The 16,819-nt window shown below is 41.6% G+C and overlaps 1 protein-coding gene across 7 annotated transcripts; it reads left to right on the top strand.

Moving 5' to 3' along the window:
• The first annotated feature begins 1,102 nt into the window (after positions 1-1,102).
• Positions 1,103-14,769, top strand: CUNH3orf14 (chromosome unknown C3orf14 homolog). 7 transcript variants are annotated; one of them, XM_036430666.2, is made up of 6 exons: positions 1,103-1,162; positions 1,785-1,886; positions 2,594-2,674; positions 4,535-4,658; positions 12,454-12,528; positions 14,371-14,769. In XM_036430666.2, the coding sequence occupies exons 3-6, from the start codon at positions 2,622-2,624 to the stop codon at positions 14,503-14,505; spliced, it is 387 nt and encodes a 128-aa protein (XP_036286559.1). In that variant the 5' UTR covers positions 1,103-1,162; positions 1,785-1,886; positions 2,594-2,621; the 3' UTR covers positions 14,506-14,769. The 7 variants fall into 7 exon arrangements, with proteins under 7 accessions (XP_036286559.1, XP_036286558.1, XP_045434950.1 ...); XM_036430665.2 differs by having other exon boundaries at positions 2,591-2,674; XM_045578993.1 differs by having other exon boundaries at positions 1,117-1,242.
• The last annotated feature ends 2,050 nt before the right edge of the window (positions 14,770-16,819 follow it).

The following is a 16,819-nucleotide window of genomic DNA, read 5'->3' as shown; positions in this document are numbered from 1 at the left end:
CAAAGCAGGAGGAGGATAGAGAGGGGAGAGGGGGAGCTGTGGTCTTGCATCAGGGGGTGCTTCTGTAAGGAAGCAACATGGAGAGAGGAGGAGCCTAGTCTATGTAAGTATCTAAGAAGTGCCTTGGTCCCCAAGTGAAAGCCAAGTGTTAGGTAGATACCTAGCAAGAACAAAAGACCCCTCGAGTGGAAACCTAGCTCTTTGCTTTTTACCAACCCAGAACCTTTAGGAGAAACCTGCTTTACCTCAGTTTCCTGAACCTCAGTTTTTCCCTCCGTGATGATGATAGTATTACGAACCGCACAAAGCGATTTCAAGGGGAAAGGGGTGTTTGGGGGGCGATTCCCAGGTCTGTGTCCTGAGGGCAATGGGGAATTAAATCAAGTCTCTGCTGGCTTCAAGCCATGACCTAAATAAACGACCGAGCTAGTTTCTTCCCCTGCCCAATGAGGACACTGGTGCCTATCTCATCCGTCCTAGTGGTTTTCGATGAATGGGATCATCCACATAAATGCAGCGACTGGCGCACCAACTCAGGACGTGAAAAGCCATCTCCCTGCTCCTCGGGGTGTGCGAGCTGCGCCTGGCCCGCTGCTGCTCAGCACGGACACCCACGGTGCGGCTGCCCAGCCCATGGGAACGTGCGGGGCTGTCCGGCCTGTCCTCACATCTACATGGTGACACCGGCGTGTCCAAGAGGCCAGCTGCACTCCCTGCAGCCGCTGACCACACTCTGATCCCGTGGTAAACGCCCTGGACACAGAGCCACCATCGAACGCCCTTTCCTGGGGGGCGCTCAGCCAGCGGAGCCCGGAGCTCAGCCCTCGGGTGCTCAGCCCTCGGGTGCTCAGCCCTCGGGAGCTCAGCCCTCGGGAGCTCAGCCCTCGGGAGCTCAGCCCTCGGGAGCTCAGCCCTCGGGAGCTCAGCCCTCGGGAGCTCAGCCCTCGGGAGCTCAGCCCTCGGGAGCTCAGCCCTCGGGAGCTCAGCCCTCGGGAGCTCAGCCCTCGGGGCAGCGCCACTTCCGCCAGCTCACTGACCTTGCGCACAGAGGCCGCCTTTTATACCGCCGTGATGACGTCACTGGGAGACGGCTGCGTGGCCACGCCCCGGCCCCGGTCCTGAGACCCGGCCTCTGCGCAGACGCTGTGCTCTTCCGGAAGAGGTCGGAGCGGGGTCCCACAGCATCGCAGCCAGCGGGTCGCTGGACTTTGCTGAGCGGCCCGAGGGGGCGCAGGGCCCGGGGTACATGCTGCTGGGGGGTTAGCGGGGGGGGGGGGGAGGAAGAGCGGGGTGCTGGGAAAGTTCCCGAGTCCTGTGGGGGTGTGGGCAGCACGTGTGGTGGTCGGAGGGATCTTCGGTTCAAAAGGCCGAATTCGTGCGGGTGTGTGTGTGTGTCTGTGTCTGAAGTGCTGATGGCGAAACAGGAGAGAGGTGACCCTGATCAGCTTTCTGGGGTTTCCGTGACACGGCAGGCACTGGAAGCTGGGAGGAAGGCAGCGAGGACTGGGCTGCAGGGGGTTTAGGGGGAAACTCCATCCTTGGGGGCAGGGGTGAGGATCCTGGGGCGATTGCTGTCCTCGGTGCTGAAGACAAGACAATGGTCCCTGGAAGGCAGGGCAGGCCGGGCGCTGTGACAATCCCTTGGCCTGGCTCCCTGCCCTGCACTCTTTTTCCACAGCACGGGGCACTTGGGCTATTAGCAATCAGTGTGCCATTTCATAAAGTTTAGGAGAGCCAGTGCTTCATTTCAGGAAGGGGCTTTATTCCTGCCTTTTGTCCCTTAGGGCCCGGCCCCCTCAACTTTTGCACCCAATCCAATGACTTGCCTTCAGGATCCCAGCCTTTCAGAGCACTTCGCTGGTGCTGGCCCGGGCTCTTCAGCCAAGGTGAGCTTGCTCATGGGCCATGAAAACAGCCTTCCCAGACTTCTCAAGTGGGAGTCCTGAGCAGCCAGGGTGAGGTTGAGGGGCTAATGGTGCTTTTCCCACAGTTACACACAAACATTTTGCTATTTGGAAAAGAGATGGTGGGGCAGGGCAGTCTTCCAATAAAGGGAGTTTTCAGTAGTTCTAATACTTGTTTGCCTCTCTCTCTCTCTCTCTCTCTCTCTCTCTCTCTCTGTGTGTGTGTGTGTGTGTGTGTGTGTATACGTGCATGAGGGATGGTGTTCCTGTGATGAATATTACAGAGCAGATATTTTTCTTTCTGCTTACTAAAAGATTCAATAAAATGTTTACTAGTCTTAGTACCAGCTGCTTGTTTATTTTTAATTCTGTTTAAGGTTAAAATATGTGTGTGTGTGTGTGTGTGTGCGTGTGTGTAGGAGGAGGATAGGGAGAGGGGAAAATATGAAACGTGTTGAATTTACCTGACTCACAGTATTTTTAAATGCATCTTGTATAAGAAAAACTATGCATTGTAAGTAAATATGTTTTAGATGCAGTCTTTCATTTTATACATTATTACATCTCAAGTTTTTTTTTTTTTTTTTTTTTTTGAGAGAACCAATGGGTTGAGGTACTAAAATGATCAAATGTTGCAAAGCTGAGGGCATGTGGTGGAAGTAACTCTAAATGTTTTTATTATTTAGCAGAAAGCTCGTAAGGCAGCTTTAACTAAAGATGACTTCCTTGTTCGCTAAAGAACTTCGCCTTTCTAAAAGACATGAAGAAATGTAAGTTTTTTAAAAGGCTAATTCATCTAAATGTATAAATTACACTGACTAATGAAACATTGTGTGCACAGGAAGACTTCAAGATCTGAAAGCGTGTCATTTCAATTTTCTGACACTTGAGAGTGATTTTGGTCTTAGGGAATGTCATTGTTTCAAGAATAACAAAAATTAAAAGATATAATTATGTTCTGTATGTTTTCATTTTTATTACTGTTAGATAATTTCATCGCTCCTCTCACCCTTTCTAGGCCACACACCGATAATTAATGGACTTCTCTAGGCCTCTTACCCTGGCCATTTCCTGGGGTATGTGCCCTGTGCAGCCACAGCCCCCACACTCTGCTTAATTCTCTAATGTTGGACTCCTGAAATTCATAGTACTTTTTAACAAGGGGTCTCACGTTTTCATTCTGCACTGGGCCCTGCAATGATGCAGTCAGTCTTGTACTTACACTTGGTATTTAACCCTTCTCCACCTCTGACTGAAGGTTCTCATGTTTTCCTTTCCTCTAATCTAGGGGTGTCGAACTCAATCAGAGAAGGGGCCAAAATCTAAAATCCAGCCTAAATCGCGGGCCGAATGGTTTACTGAACAGTCATAAACTGTCATTGTGATGGAAACGCAGCGGAGTGCAGTGATGACAGCGCGGTGCAGGCCACATTGCAAGGCCTGGCGGGACGGATTTGGCCCGCGGGCCTTGTGTTTGACACATGTGCTCTAATCAATTACCAGGCCCTCTTCCTTGGCCTTGAACACATTGCGGACCAGTAGTTTTATTGCTAGTTTCACCCAATGGCCAGATAAGTTTCTATTGAACAAGTACAAAAAAATGTTTTATATAAATGTTAAAATTAAATACGATTTAAAATTAAATACCCATTGCATTTTGAAGTTATTTATTACATGTAAGAACAAGCTAATATCTTCTTAAAGTATGATACTTTGTAAAACACTGTGTAATGTGAAGTGAGAATTCTCGTGATCGTCCGCAGTGTGTTAAGAAATTTTGTTTATGGAAATAACTGTTCAAATAACAAATTCTAGCTCTACCTTCAATAACAGCCCTGTGAAGCAGAGTTTCTTGACAATCACCACACTTGTCTGGGAAACGGTTAGATTATTATATATACCACTTATTTTTTATCATCTGACACCTTTAGTATTTACGAATCATTTAAGAGGACCAAAAACTTGTAAACTGAGCATTGGATCAGTGAGAAACTTTTAAAGTATATTACGTATAACAAAGTGGTTTGATAATTCACTTACAACTTTTTACATCTTTCTTCAATTGCTGATTTACCTTGTGGATATGCATACATACAGCCTCTCACTCATCTTTCTCTTGGCAAAAGAGGAAAAAATATTTTTATTGCTTCTTCAAACATATGGAAGTTTAGCACAATTCTAAATGTGTAATATGAGCTTCAGGGGTATTGAAGTGTTAAGCAGAAGGTTTTGTGTAGCAAGTTATATCAATGTATGTGTGTGTGGAGGTGTATATATAAGCATATACCAAGTATGTATAAAGGGATGTGTATTACAGTTTGCATTTTCACCAAAAAGGAAAACATATTTTCACATTTTGATATAATTTCAGAAGTCCAGAGAGGCTAAAAAAACAGAAGCATGTACTTATGGTATACCAGTATATGTAAATGAAAATAGAAATAATTTTATCCAGATTTGACTTAATGAACTACCTAAGTTTTTTACTATCTTATTAATTGACATAGTAATTGGCTTTCAAAATAGGTTGAATTCAAAGTACAATTAAGAAATGAATGTTTTTTACGTTGGTCAAGCAATAAAATGTCTCCTTCTAAAAGAACTTTATATAATCTCCATTTTTTTTCTAGAGTATCACAAAGAATAAAGTTTCTTCAACAAAGGAAGAGTAAATTAGGAGATCAAAACAAGGAAAAGGCATCTCAGACTCAAGCAGCTGAGGCTGCTTTTAAAAGGAACCTTAGCCTTTTAAAGGTAAGTTTCCATGACTTGAGTATAGAGATTTTGCCGAACTTTCCATAAAAGTTTCAAGCGAAGTTCTTAATTTTGATTATTGTCTTTGTTGTGAGTAAAAAATAGAATTAATGAAGCATCACCTACTTTTTAGACCCATGCTAGTTAGATAAAAAACATATGGACTCATTTTTTAAATGAAAAAAAGTGAAGTTTGCTTAAGCTAAATGTTCTCAATCAACCAGAAAAATCAATGACTACAGAAGGAATTTTAGGGTCGTCTTTTGTGCAATAAGTAATAAATACACGATGTAGCTTTCCATCTTTTCTTTGTAGGGAGGTCTTGAAATGCCATAAAGTACCTATAATGTATTTAGATCCAACTCAAAACTCTTTTAACATCATAGAAACAGGAACGATTTGATTTTGCCTTACCGGGGCCACAGTCAACTCACAGATTCATATCTCAGATAACAGATTTTCAAGATCCTTTTGGATGGTGATGGAGGGGGTGGTCAAAGTGTGTAATTGCGCAGGGCCTCACCATTTGGCCAATGTGCCCACTTGGAGTAAAATCATATGTGTAACATTTTTGGCTGCTTGCTATACTTTGCTTCCAGAATTGTATGGCTTCATCCATAATTAAAACCCTAAAAGTTTGCTTCCAGTCAAGCTTCCAAGAGATCCTATGACTAAAACATTTGGTGGAAAGGCTATATTATTTAAGTTATAAGGCAGTGTTTTCAGTTTTTATTGTTAAATATTTTCATCGATAGGCATGATATAGCTATCTTCTGTCCTCACTAGAGGATAAAGGAAGAGGGAAATTCAGTTATCTTCTCAGCTTCTGGCAGTTTGAGCCACAGTAATTTAAGTCACAGCCATAGTGCTACCAAAGCATTCTATATTGCCATATGTCTTACTTGCCCAATGGTTTTTGCAATATTTATTTTTAAATGGAAAAATATAGGAGAATCTGGAATTTGCTGTGAAAAGTCAGAAAAAACTAATTAGTAGGCTTGAAGGCTTGGTTGCCACTTCCTGTTAAGTACGAGTAATATTTGGTTTTCAGGCACCTTTTAATGAACAAGTATTTGATGGATTTCCAGAGGGTCCTTACAATTGAGCTAGTTCTAGTTAGGAAGTGGGGACAATAAAATAAATATAAATCAGACTTCTTCACCTCAAGAAGCTAACAGGCTTAGTTGATGAGGTCAAGTTGTCACACACAGAATATGAGACACTATATGATCAAATAGTAAGTTATGTGGACTACTCAGCACTTATATTCTTGGGGTAAGTGTAGAAAATCTTGGAGAGCTCAAATCTTTTAAGGGTCTCAGAGGAGGCTAAGCTGGAGCTGTGTGTAAACAGGCAGAAGGCGATGCATTCCGCTGGATGGTTGCAGGAGAGCCAACAGCAGAAGAACGAGTGGCCCTCAGAGCGTTTGTGGGGCTATGAGCTAACTAGGTTAGCAAGTCACAGGAAAAGGTTGGATATGTACTGTGAGTCCAAATGAGGAAATTGAGACTTGATATGTACAGATAATATTACAGTGAAAGTATGTGAGCTAAAGAAAAATAAAAGACTTATATAAGAAACGTATGAGTATTTGAGGAGGATTCATTTGCTATTTAGATGTAACGTGATTTCAAGAATGGAGAGTTTGAATAGGTATGAAATTAACTGTCATATTTAGAAGAAAATAATGAACTGTTTCATAGCCATCAGAAACCAATGTGATATGGTATTTATCCCCTGATTATCAAAGTAATATATTCTCATGGCAAAAATCTTGAAAGAGCAAAGAAGATGAAATAATTTCCTTATCCTGCCCATCTAAGGAATTAATATATTTTTGTAATTTCCTTATAGTCTTTTAATAAACATTTATTGAGCACCTATTACATCCCATATACAGTCTCTTCCCTGTCTTTGTTTTACATATTTTGAATAACTAGTAAACAGTTTTTATTCTGCTTTCTCTCATATTTTCTTAACTTTGGAAATAATTTTAATGGCTCATAAAAATTATCATTAAATTAAAATAGGACTTGATTATGGAATTTTGAGTTGGAAGAGACTTTAAACAGCATATAGATTAGATGAGATTGTCATCTAAAGGTTTTTAATATTTTTTCACCATATACCTTTCCCAAAGATGTAAAATAGATAAAAATGGACAGCCTTGGTCCAAAGCCCCACCCATTTAGCCCTTTTTTGCCTGCCCTGCTGTGCCTCTAAGGAACTGTGAAAACCACTAATCTGCTCTAATTCCTTTATGTAGAGATCAGGAAACCATAACTACTCCTAAGAAAAGGTTGAGTTACATCACAATATGTACTTAGTGTAGAATATACTTCAAAAATGGTTCCATTAAAACCTGGGAGCATTCCTATAAATATTGTAGCAACAAAATAACGATGACCTAGCTCACCATCCATTACTTGATCTTATTTAGATGTGTTGGCCAATATAATAAACACTAAAAGGAAATAGCTTTAACTTTTAGAAAGGAAGGTACAACACTATCATTCTAAAATGGTATGGTTATATGCTAAGAAAAGCCAAAATTGTTTTAAAACTAGTATATTATGAGTTGAGCAAAATTAATAAATAAAAATAAGCATATAAAATCAATAACAATCCTATAGATATAGCTGTAAAATATGAGATAATTTCCACATTAACAACCCTACATAACAAAAGAGTAATATGCAAATTAACCATCACTCAGCTCCACAAGCCAATCAGAGTGAGTATGCAAATTTACCCCAACCAAGATGGTTGCAGCCACAGAGGAGGGAAGCTTGGGTTTCTCTGGCAATGGAAGAAGCCAGGCTTTCTGCCTGCCCTTGCTGGCCTAAGCCTCCACTCAAGGATACAAAGTTTCAATTGTAGAAGGTAAATAAATTCCAGATTCCAGGGCCTCTGCTTGGGTCACTTGGGAGTGTGGTCGGCCTGCAAACCACCATAGACCCCTTGCTCAGGCCGCTCCATGCCCCAAGGGAATCCCCACCCTGATCCAGGACACCCTTCAGGGCAAACCAATTGGCCCCCACCTGTGCACCAGGCCTCTATCCTATCTAATAAAAGAGTAATATGCAGATTGACCATCACTCCAACACACAAGTTGGCTGCCCCCATATGGTCAAAGATCCTGCCCCTATGTGGACACAAGATGACTACCACAAGATGGCCAGCAGGGGAGGGCAGTTGGGCGGGACCAGGTCTGCAAGGAAGGGCAGTTGTGGGTGATCAGGCAAGTAGGAGAGGGCAGTTGAAAGGGACCAGGCCTGCAAGGGAGGGCAGTTGAAGGCTATCAACTTTGCAGGGGAGGGCCGTTAGGAGTGATCAGGCTGGCAGAAGAGGGTGACTATGCCCTGGCAAATTGGCTGGCAAGGGAGCAGTTAGACATCAATCAGGCTAGCATGGGAGTGGTTAGGAGGTGATCAGGCTGGCAGGCAGAAGCAGTTATGGGCAATTAGGAAGGCAGGCAGGCTAGCAGTAGGGAGGCAGCAGCCCTGGATTGTGAAAGGGATGTCTGACTGCCTATTTAGGCCCGATCCTGGTGGGATCCCAGATTGGAGAGGGTGCAGGCTGGGCTGAGGAACAAACCCCCCCTCTTGCCCCTGTGCACAAATTTCGTGCACCGGGCCTCTAGTAAAACTATGAAATACTTGGGAATGCTCTTAACAAAGGGCATGATTTATATAAAAACAATTATGATTTAGTGGGAGATTAAAGAGAAAACTTAAGTGGAGATACATACCTTAATCCTGACTGGGCAGTATTATTTTTCTAAGGTCAGTTGTCACAAAGTTATTTTTAATTTTTTTTAAAATATATTTTTATTGACTTCAGAGAAGAGAGAGAAACATCAATGATGAGAATCACTGATGTGCTGCCTCCTGCATGTACCACAATGGGGATTGAGCCTGCAACCCTGGCATATGCCCTTGACTGGTCCAAACCGGGGAGACCCTTCAGTCTACATCCACCGCTCTATCCACTGAGCCAAACCAGTGAGGGCTATTTTTAAATGTAATAAAATCCCAACAAAATGAATGTGAAACGCAATAAAATTTCTCTAAATGCATTGGTAAAAATAAATTAGCCAGTTGACAGAGCCTTCCACAAACTGCTTGTCACCCAGGATGACCAGTGACTTACAGGTCCATGTTGGTCCTCTTTCTTCCTCACAGTTCTCATTTTCTCCAATTCAGTGAAGAATAAGTGAATACTTAAGTATTCCTTGTAATAATGACTCTGCATCTCCTGCTTTATTGTCTTATTTTTCCTATCCCAGAAACTGCACCTCCATCAGCTTAAAAGATTAGGCCCAGCCCAGGCCCAGCTGTGTTCACTGTACATTTGTAGGGAGATGCCTGTTGCTAAGTTGGAGGGAGGAGGTCTGTGAGGAAAGGAAGATCTCTGTCCATGAGCTTCTGGGTTCGAGTTTTACCTTTCCTGATCACGTCAGCTCATCTTTATTGGCTGCCCCTGTGTAACACACCATCATGCACATTGGAAGCTTGTGATTTAATTGTCTTGAGAAGAATGTACTTCCATATGCATATCACCAGATTCAATGATTATCAAACACAGCCAATCATGTTTCATCCATGCCCCTCACCTCCAATCCCAGCCCCTCAGATTATTTTGAAGCTAATATTCAGCAACACATTGTTTCATCTGCTCAATTTATTACCTCTATATTATTTCAGTGTTTATCAGTAAAAGAGAAGGACTATTTTAAGCAAAGTCATAATATCATTATCAATTTAAGAAATTTACGGTAATTCCTTAAATAGCCAGTGAGGATTCACATTTCCCTGATTCACTTATAAACACGTTTTTACATTTGTCTGAATCAGGATCCAAATAAAATCCACCATTAACCCAACAGTGAGGTGATTGTGGTGGGGAGGGAGTGGGGGGTGGAAGAGGGTATGGGGGATAAATGGTGATGGGAAAAAATTAAGTTAAAAAATATAATCCTCTAAAAACACAAATAAAATCCAGTTTTTAATTTATTGATTGCAGTCCTGACTCTAAAAGCCTCCCTGCCCTTTTAATTTTTTCATTGAAGGAATCGGGTCATTTGTCCCACAGAGGTTTCCGGAGCCCAGGCATTGCCAGCTACATTGCTGAGGCATCAGGGGTGTCCCTTTGACTCCCAGAATTCCTAGGCACTGATAGCCTAAGTTGTGCTGTGCATCAGAATGAGAGCCACATATGTAATTTTAGATTTTCTGGTAAACACTTCCAATAAAATCATGAAATAGATTAAGTAAAATGCTATTAAGTCCATCATACAGAAAGCATCATTTCAAGTGTAATTGCTTTCCTTTCCTTCTGGCAGCGTGTAGTCAGACATTTTCCCCGTCAGGCTAAGAAATTCATACTTCATTCTCTGTGTAGTGGGTTATCAGTTACTCTTTTAATCTAGGTAAGGACATATTTTAAGTTTTTTTCTTTAGCAAAATTAGTCCAATTCAGTATGGACTGAAGTAACTGGGATGTAGTCTAGGCATAGTTCAGGAAAGCATTCAGTAAGGATCTGTTGAATGATAAGTGTAATAAGCCCATCGCATTGGGAATGATGCGGAAAGGCAGAGAGACATCCCGAAGCGCTGAGCTTTCGATGGCAGAGAGTGAAAGAGCTGAAGATTAAAGGACAGCTGGGTGAATACATTCAGTACCTTCAGTAGCAAGAAGACGAGGTTGGTTTATTAGACTGAGCAGTAAGGTCTAGGAAGAAAAATCATCCATCTTCCTACATGATTGGTTGAAGCAGAAGAGAAGATACCATTTTGGAGGGCGAAAAAGTAAAAAGACGACAACAGTTGTCACAAGTCTGAAGCCCACACTTGGGATAAAGGAGAGAGGAGCCAGCTAAGAAGACAAGGAGTCAGAGGTAGCAGGACATCCACAGAGTGAGCCTCCCCTCAGGAAGAAGCCCTCTGGAGGTGATGGCCTCCCGTGGACGAGCTGCACAGGTGACCGCCCAGCCCCTAGCCCGGCCTGCCTTCCAGGCCACACCTCCCGTACGGATCTGCTCTTCTGTGAGAGAGATTCGGTGTCCTTACTTTCTGATCTTAAGAAAAGTGTTTATAATCATGTCCACAGGTACCACTGACACCTAGATCTACCATTAACAATAACTATGCCCTGGCCAGTGTTGCTCAGTGGTTGCACACTGCAGGGTTGCAGGTTCAATCCCCAGTCCAGGTTGGGGTGTATGCAAGAGGCCATCAAGCTGTGTGTGTCTCTCACATAGATGTTTCTCTCTCCCCCTTTCCATTCTTCATAAAAATATGTATCTCCTTGAGTGAAGATTAACAAAAAAATACAAACAACTTTATAACTGTTATAATAATGGCTTGATTAGGATTGTGATTTTATTCTATTTGTAAAACATTACTTTCCCAGGACTCCGTAAAAATCTCTAATCACAGAGGAGTTAGTGTTCTCTGTCTGCTGTAGCATTGGCATCCAATCTCCTCAGCATGTGTCTTAGCTGTAAACTTCTGGGATGGGATCACCATGCTAATAGATGGCTTTTTATCTTTACATTTCTGTCTTTCCCCTTCAAATCACCTTCCTCTAGACAGCAGGTGCACCAATGGCTGTGCAACTTTGGGGAGTCCCTTTAGGGAATTTCCTGTTTTTCCCTTTTACATTTCACACCCATCCCGTGCTCCCCGCCGCTGCCATCTGCTATCTCTTTTCTCTTGTTCAGCACTGGCTTCTTCACACCCACGCCCACGCCCTTCTCCATCTCCCTCCGTCTGTCCACCAGCCCTGCACTTAGACTGCTCCAATGCTTGTACGGGGATCAGGCAGTGTTCCTTTTCTCTAAGCTCAAAGGAAAGACAGGATTCACGTGGCCTTCAGCCAGGGCCTCTGTGAACCTGACAAACATAAGCAGGCACCAGACACACAGGTGCTGATGGGAGCATTCATTTACACCGTTTCAGGAAGCACTTGGAAGTGCTGCGTTTCTGGGCACGAAATTCATGCATGCATCAAGGTAAAGGCTTTCCCAGGGTATGGATTAAGTTTAATTACCCTGGTGTTGCTACAATCATGAGAGGAAATACACACGTCTACAAGCTAAACTCCAAATTAAAGCGGAGCTTGAATGCTGTCGGCTGAATGATACACCGCCCAGCAGTAAAGCCTGCCATTGAGGTTACCTTAGAGATCCAGCTCTAAAAATCTCGATAAAGTGAACAGGTTCTTGTTGCAAAGGTACCTTACTGACTTTTTAAATGTGAGGAAAATTTGCGTAAGTATAAAATTCTACAAGAGTGCAATATTGAACAAATGAAACGCGTCATTCATGTATCGTTTACATGATCCAGACAGAATCCATCTCTTTACTTTCAATGTTAACACAGTGTGGGGCTGGGTAACGGACTGTTTTTGTATCTGAATATTTGACTATTTTACCCATCTGGCTGTTTTTAATGATTTTAGAGCTAAGTTGGTGCTCTGAGCAGTTTTAGAGGAAGGTGTTTTGTTTTTGTTTTGTTTTGTTTTGTTTTTGCAAAAATTACTGACTCTATTTAAAATAAGGCAGAACTTAGAAGTACCCCCTGCTCCACACCTTTTATTTAAAAAAAAAGCCCTGCATTTTGTATCTGAAATGGTCAATCAAGCAATGAGCAGCTCTCCTACTTCATTCAGTGCCTCCATCAGTTCAAACCGTATCCGAGGAGAGCCCAAGTGAGAGGCCTGGGACTTCCCTGTAGCTACCGCAGGTGCGTGCTATGAAAATGCATGATTCCAATGCTGGTGTCTGTTACAGGACATAGAAGCCGCAGAAAAGTCTCTGCAGATCCGGAGTCACCCACTTCCACCGCCCGAGGTGGTGTCTCTTGAGGTGAGAATCTTAAGAAACAAAGTTAGAGACCCTGTCATTGTAAATTAACTAGTGGTTATATGTGTGTATTTTCTAGATGTATTTATTCAGTTAAAATGAACAACATATGACTGATCATTATATGTCCACAGAGCCATACTTTGTACATAGTAGGTAATTGATGAGATCTTAATTAAAAAAATTTTTTTTCAAGTGAAAATTTTATAAAGATCCTGTGTCTTTTCACCCAGTCACTTAGAAATGACTATCCTGGCGGACAATATGCACTAACGGTTAAGGTGATAACGTGCAGAACCAAAATACTTCTCCTGTTGGCTGAAGTTACAAGGAGCAAGCGGTTCAGCCCTTCATCAAACATTCAACCGATGCTATTTAAGTGCATTTTATGCAGCATAGTGTGGCTTTTGTCTGTTTTATTTTGCTCAGTTCAAGAACAGATTGGGAAGATGGTTGGCAAAAATAAACCATCTTTGGCATATGAATGTATTTTTGATGAAAGGGAATTTAACCACATATAGAATCGTTTGATTTGATATTTTTAATGACCTTCTTCAAATAAAATTTTGCTTGCCTAACCAGGGGTGAGAATGGACTCAAATTTAAAGGCTGAGAATTTGCCCCTCCATGTTCTGTGTTCATCTAGAAAAGCCAGCGATCAAGGAGAGAAAACCCTCCAGTACAGATTGTGCCCGAGGCATGTCTTTCTTTGTTGAAGGCTCCAGTACCTCCCTGGGGCCCACGCAGCAGGGGTTCATCTAGCCGCCAATGGTGGAGAAGTCCCAACCGCAGGCCTCCGTGGAATTTCTCTTAGCAAGGTGACCTCTAGTTTAAGGTCGTCAGGCTGTTTCTCCAACCACATGCACTCATGTAGGGCTTTGGAGATCCCTCACCAGTTTCAACTCTCAGACCCCCTGGAGCTTTCTCATGCTCAGAGTGAATTGTTATGTGTTCTTAATGCTGTCCAACTGGCCGAACTTCCCAAAATGGCACTGCTAGTGATGACCTAATACAGAATGCCCTCCGTGATGAGGAGCTTGGGCAGTTACCTTTCTGGACCTCCTTAGGACAGTGAGCCCAGAAACCATTAAAGCTTTCACATGGAATATGGTCATGTTGCAGGCGCTTCCAGAACTTGCAGACCGCTAGAGGCAGCCCAATCATACAGCACCTCAACTTTCAAGTTAGTTGAATTAAAAAATTATTAGGTAATCTCGCTTTTTTTTTATTATACAAAAAAAGAAAGAAATTAAAATTAATCATATCATGTGCTTTGTTCAAAGATACAGTGGCATTTTTAAAAAATGTTTTTCCCATGCAAATAAAGGGTCAATTCATCTGAACCTTATCCAGTAACATACAAGTTATATTTCAGTTCCTGACTTCATCCCAGGTGAAACCTTTTCATGTTAATTTTAAAGCAATTAATGTTTAATCATTTTATTGACTGTTAATTTTATTTAATAATAATTTTGGTGTGGGTAATCACTTAGTATGGGATTTGTAACATTAAACAACGACATTTAACGACTCTAGCCATAAATGATAATACTGGTAATAACCACAAGGTTGGCCACAAGAGGGCGTGCAAAATCACAATAAAGTTCTGAAATCTGTAATTCTGCCAGGCTCTGGTTTTACTGAGAAATTTGAAAATTAACACTAGTAAGTAGCCAGATTTTTTTTTCTGAAATTAACATAAAATATTCTGTAGAGGAAGTGCATTCTACATGTATGTGTGTACACGCACACACACATTTAAGTGAATAAACATTTAGACTATTATGAAGAGCCAAGTTCAATTGCTTGATATGTTTTTTTTCTTTTGCATGTTTTTTCTCCTAGACTCTTTACTGGGCATCAGTGGAAGAATATATTCCCAAATGGGAACAGTTTCTTTTAGGAAGAGCACCACATCCTATTGGTGTTGAAAATCAAGATGAAGCAGAAAATACTATTCGGAACAAGGCACAGCAATGACTTCTTCCCATACTAGCTTAAAAAATGTGTTTAGTAAAACTGAATATTAAAGAATTTGCAGATTGTAGGAACCGAGTATATGCTTATGCCCCATCCCCTCCTCAATGATAGCTGAGACATGAGAATCTACGGGCCAGTCTTAGATTGTCCCTTAGAGACTCACTACTATCTCAAGGTCATGAATTTGCTTTCGACCAAATCCATGCAAGTATTAGAAACTAATGTTGAAAGGTAGACTGTTTATTAAGTAAGTTGCTGAATTAGTGCTGTGTATGTTATTTAAAAAAAAAATCATTTAGTCATTCTCATTTATGAGTCCCAGTTGTTAGTTCTGACTTCACATTTTCTAGAATCCTTACTTTTCAGTTATATTATTTTGGGGATAAGGCTCACTATTTTCGCTTCTTTTAACAAATGAAAAGACAGTGGCACTTAGCTGCTTCAGTATAGTAATATCGGTCAAAAAGTAGATTCAAAGGATTTTGCTCCTCAGCGATAATCAAAGCTCTACAAATTCTGCAGGAACAACGAGTACAGAGAGTTTGGTCAGCAGCCAGTTACCTCAGCTAGGACTGGGTTCGGTAAAAGGACATCCTAACACCCTGGTGATGGCTATTGGGTTTTGAGTTGCCAACCCTGTGAGTGCAAACAGCTCCTCCCTCGCCTTTTCATCTTTAAACTTGCCCTTCCCTCTCCCATCTAAATACTTTCATTATTTCTGAAATACCTGTCAGAAAGCGTTGGGTCACACCCCTAAACAGCTTTGAGGTTCCTCAGTGCACTGCTGCTTGCACACAAAAATTATAACTTTTCTAACTATGGAAGCAGCTCCTGCTACTGAAGGGAGCCTATGCTACTGTACAATGAAAGATTGTGTAGTTCAAGCTGGTTTGTGTTTTTAAAGGAAGGTAGCAGGACAAACTAAACAAACTAGATTGAAACATGCATTGTGCCGACACGTTCCTTTACACAACCATCTTGGAAATACCTCGTTGAGTGGGTGTTGGTGTGGGTAACAATAACGTTGTTTTCATAATACGCACTGGCAGATTAGCATACTTCTCTACAGTGTTAACGGTTGTAATTAAGGACTAAGCAGCACAGAGTGTCAGTCTGATGACAATTTCATCTATAGTGTCACAATACAAAATGTCACAAAATATTAGAACTGTTAGATACCTATAAAGAGTATCAGCCTCAACGCTGAGAGCCTTTAAAAATGGAAGACAGAGAAAGGAAGAAAATAGAAAGCTTGGCATAGCGACCAGAAAAATCTTATCCCTCCCCAAGAATGTTCAGCCATGAAAATAGATAATTTCCCCTTGTTGCCTTACAGTTTGGTTTGTAGCCATGCAGATGATTTAGCAGGAGAATGCAGCGCTTTCTAGCAGCTTTGAGTTGGTAAACAGACTTTGGTGTAGGAGAAAGGAACATGAGGGAGTTTTTTTTAACATCCAGTCTTCCCCGGCATATGCACAGAAGAAGGTGAATGAGGCAATGTGAAACCTAGTTCTCTTTAGTCGAGTGGGAAAAAAAGGCTAAACATTTGTTGAGATGGTAAAATATTGTGTCAAGCAAGTAGGCACATTCCAAAATTAAACAGTGGTTGATACGTTAACGTCCTCAAATATGTGAGCGCACACTTCCTTTGGGTTTTGTAAATGAAATCACCAGTAGGTTAGATTAAGATACAAAATGAATGGCAATTTAACCGTCTCAAAAATGATTCAGGGTTTTCTCCTTTAACCTAACTTGCTAAATAGTTATTAAAGAGCGCATACATTTGATATATTCTGGGTTAAGATATAGGGCAGGAGGGAAGGTATTTCTAGGTGTAAGCTGTGTCATCTCTCCCATTTTTAGTTCATACTCCAACAGTCCCATAGATGACTTTGTTCCTGGCCACACAGAGCGTGCTCCGTCCTCCCCTTGCAGGCTGTAACAGATTGCACCACATGGTGTGTTTATAAAAAAAAATATTCCATAGAGACCTGGATACCCCACTAACGGTCTTTATATTCCTCATGACAAATTACTAGCTTTACACAGGGATTTCCAAACATTGTTTTCGTAAGGAGGGGAGAAATGCCATATCTAATGTATATTTTTGTACACAATTAGTAGGAATCAGACAAAAAAAAGGAAATGTCAACTACTCATACCTCCACCCCCAATTTAGTCCTCTTTCCGTACCCTATATTGTACCTACTGTTAATTCTTCATGAAAATGATGTAATTGTTTTAGTAATGGGTTTTCAAAATAAAGGCTGTTTCCAGAATTTTCCACAGCCTTTCTTGGATTGCTGTGAATCTA

The sequence above is a fragment of the Pipistrellus kuhlii genome, unplaced genomic scaffold (assembly GCF_014108245.1).
Source record: "Pipistrellus kuhlii isolate mPipKuh1 unplaced genomic scaffold, mPipKuh1.p scaffold_m20_p_11, whole genome shotgun sequence".
In the NCBI taxonomy this organism is placed as follows: Eukaryota; Metazoa; Chordata; class Mammalia; order Chiroptera; family Vespertilionidae; genus Pipistrellus; species Pipistrellus kuhlii.
Note: the sequence above shows the minus strand (reverse complement) of the source record. Positions and strands in the feature narration are given on the sequence as shown.

Coding starts and splice junctions, on each gene's coding strand:
- CUNH3orf14 (XM_036430666.2), top strand. CDS start 2,622: ATGACTTCCTTGTTCGCTAAAGAACTTCGCCTTTCTAAAAGACATGAA. Junction 2,675..4,534: donor TCTAAAAGACATGAAGAAAT/GTAAGTTTTTTA, acceptor TTTTTTTTCTAG/AGTATCACAAAGAATAAAGT. Junction 12,529..14,370: donor CCGAGGTGGTGTCTCTTGAG/GTGAGAATCTTA, acceptor TTTTTCTCCTAG/ACTCTTTACTGGGCATCAGT.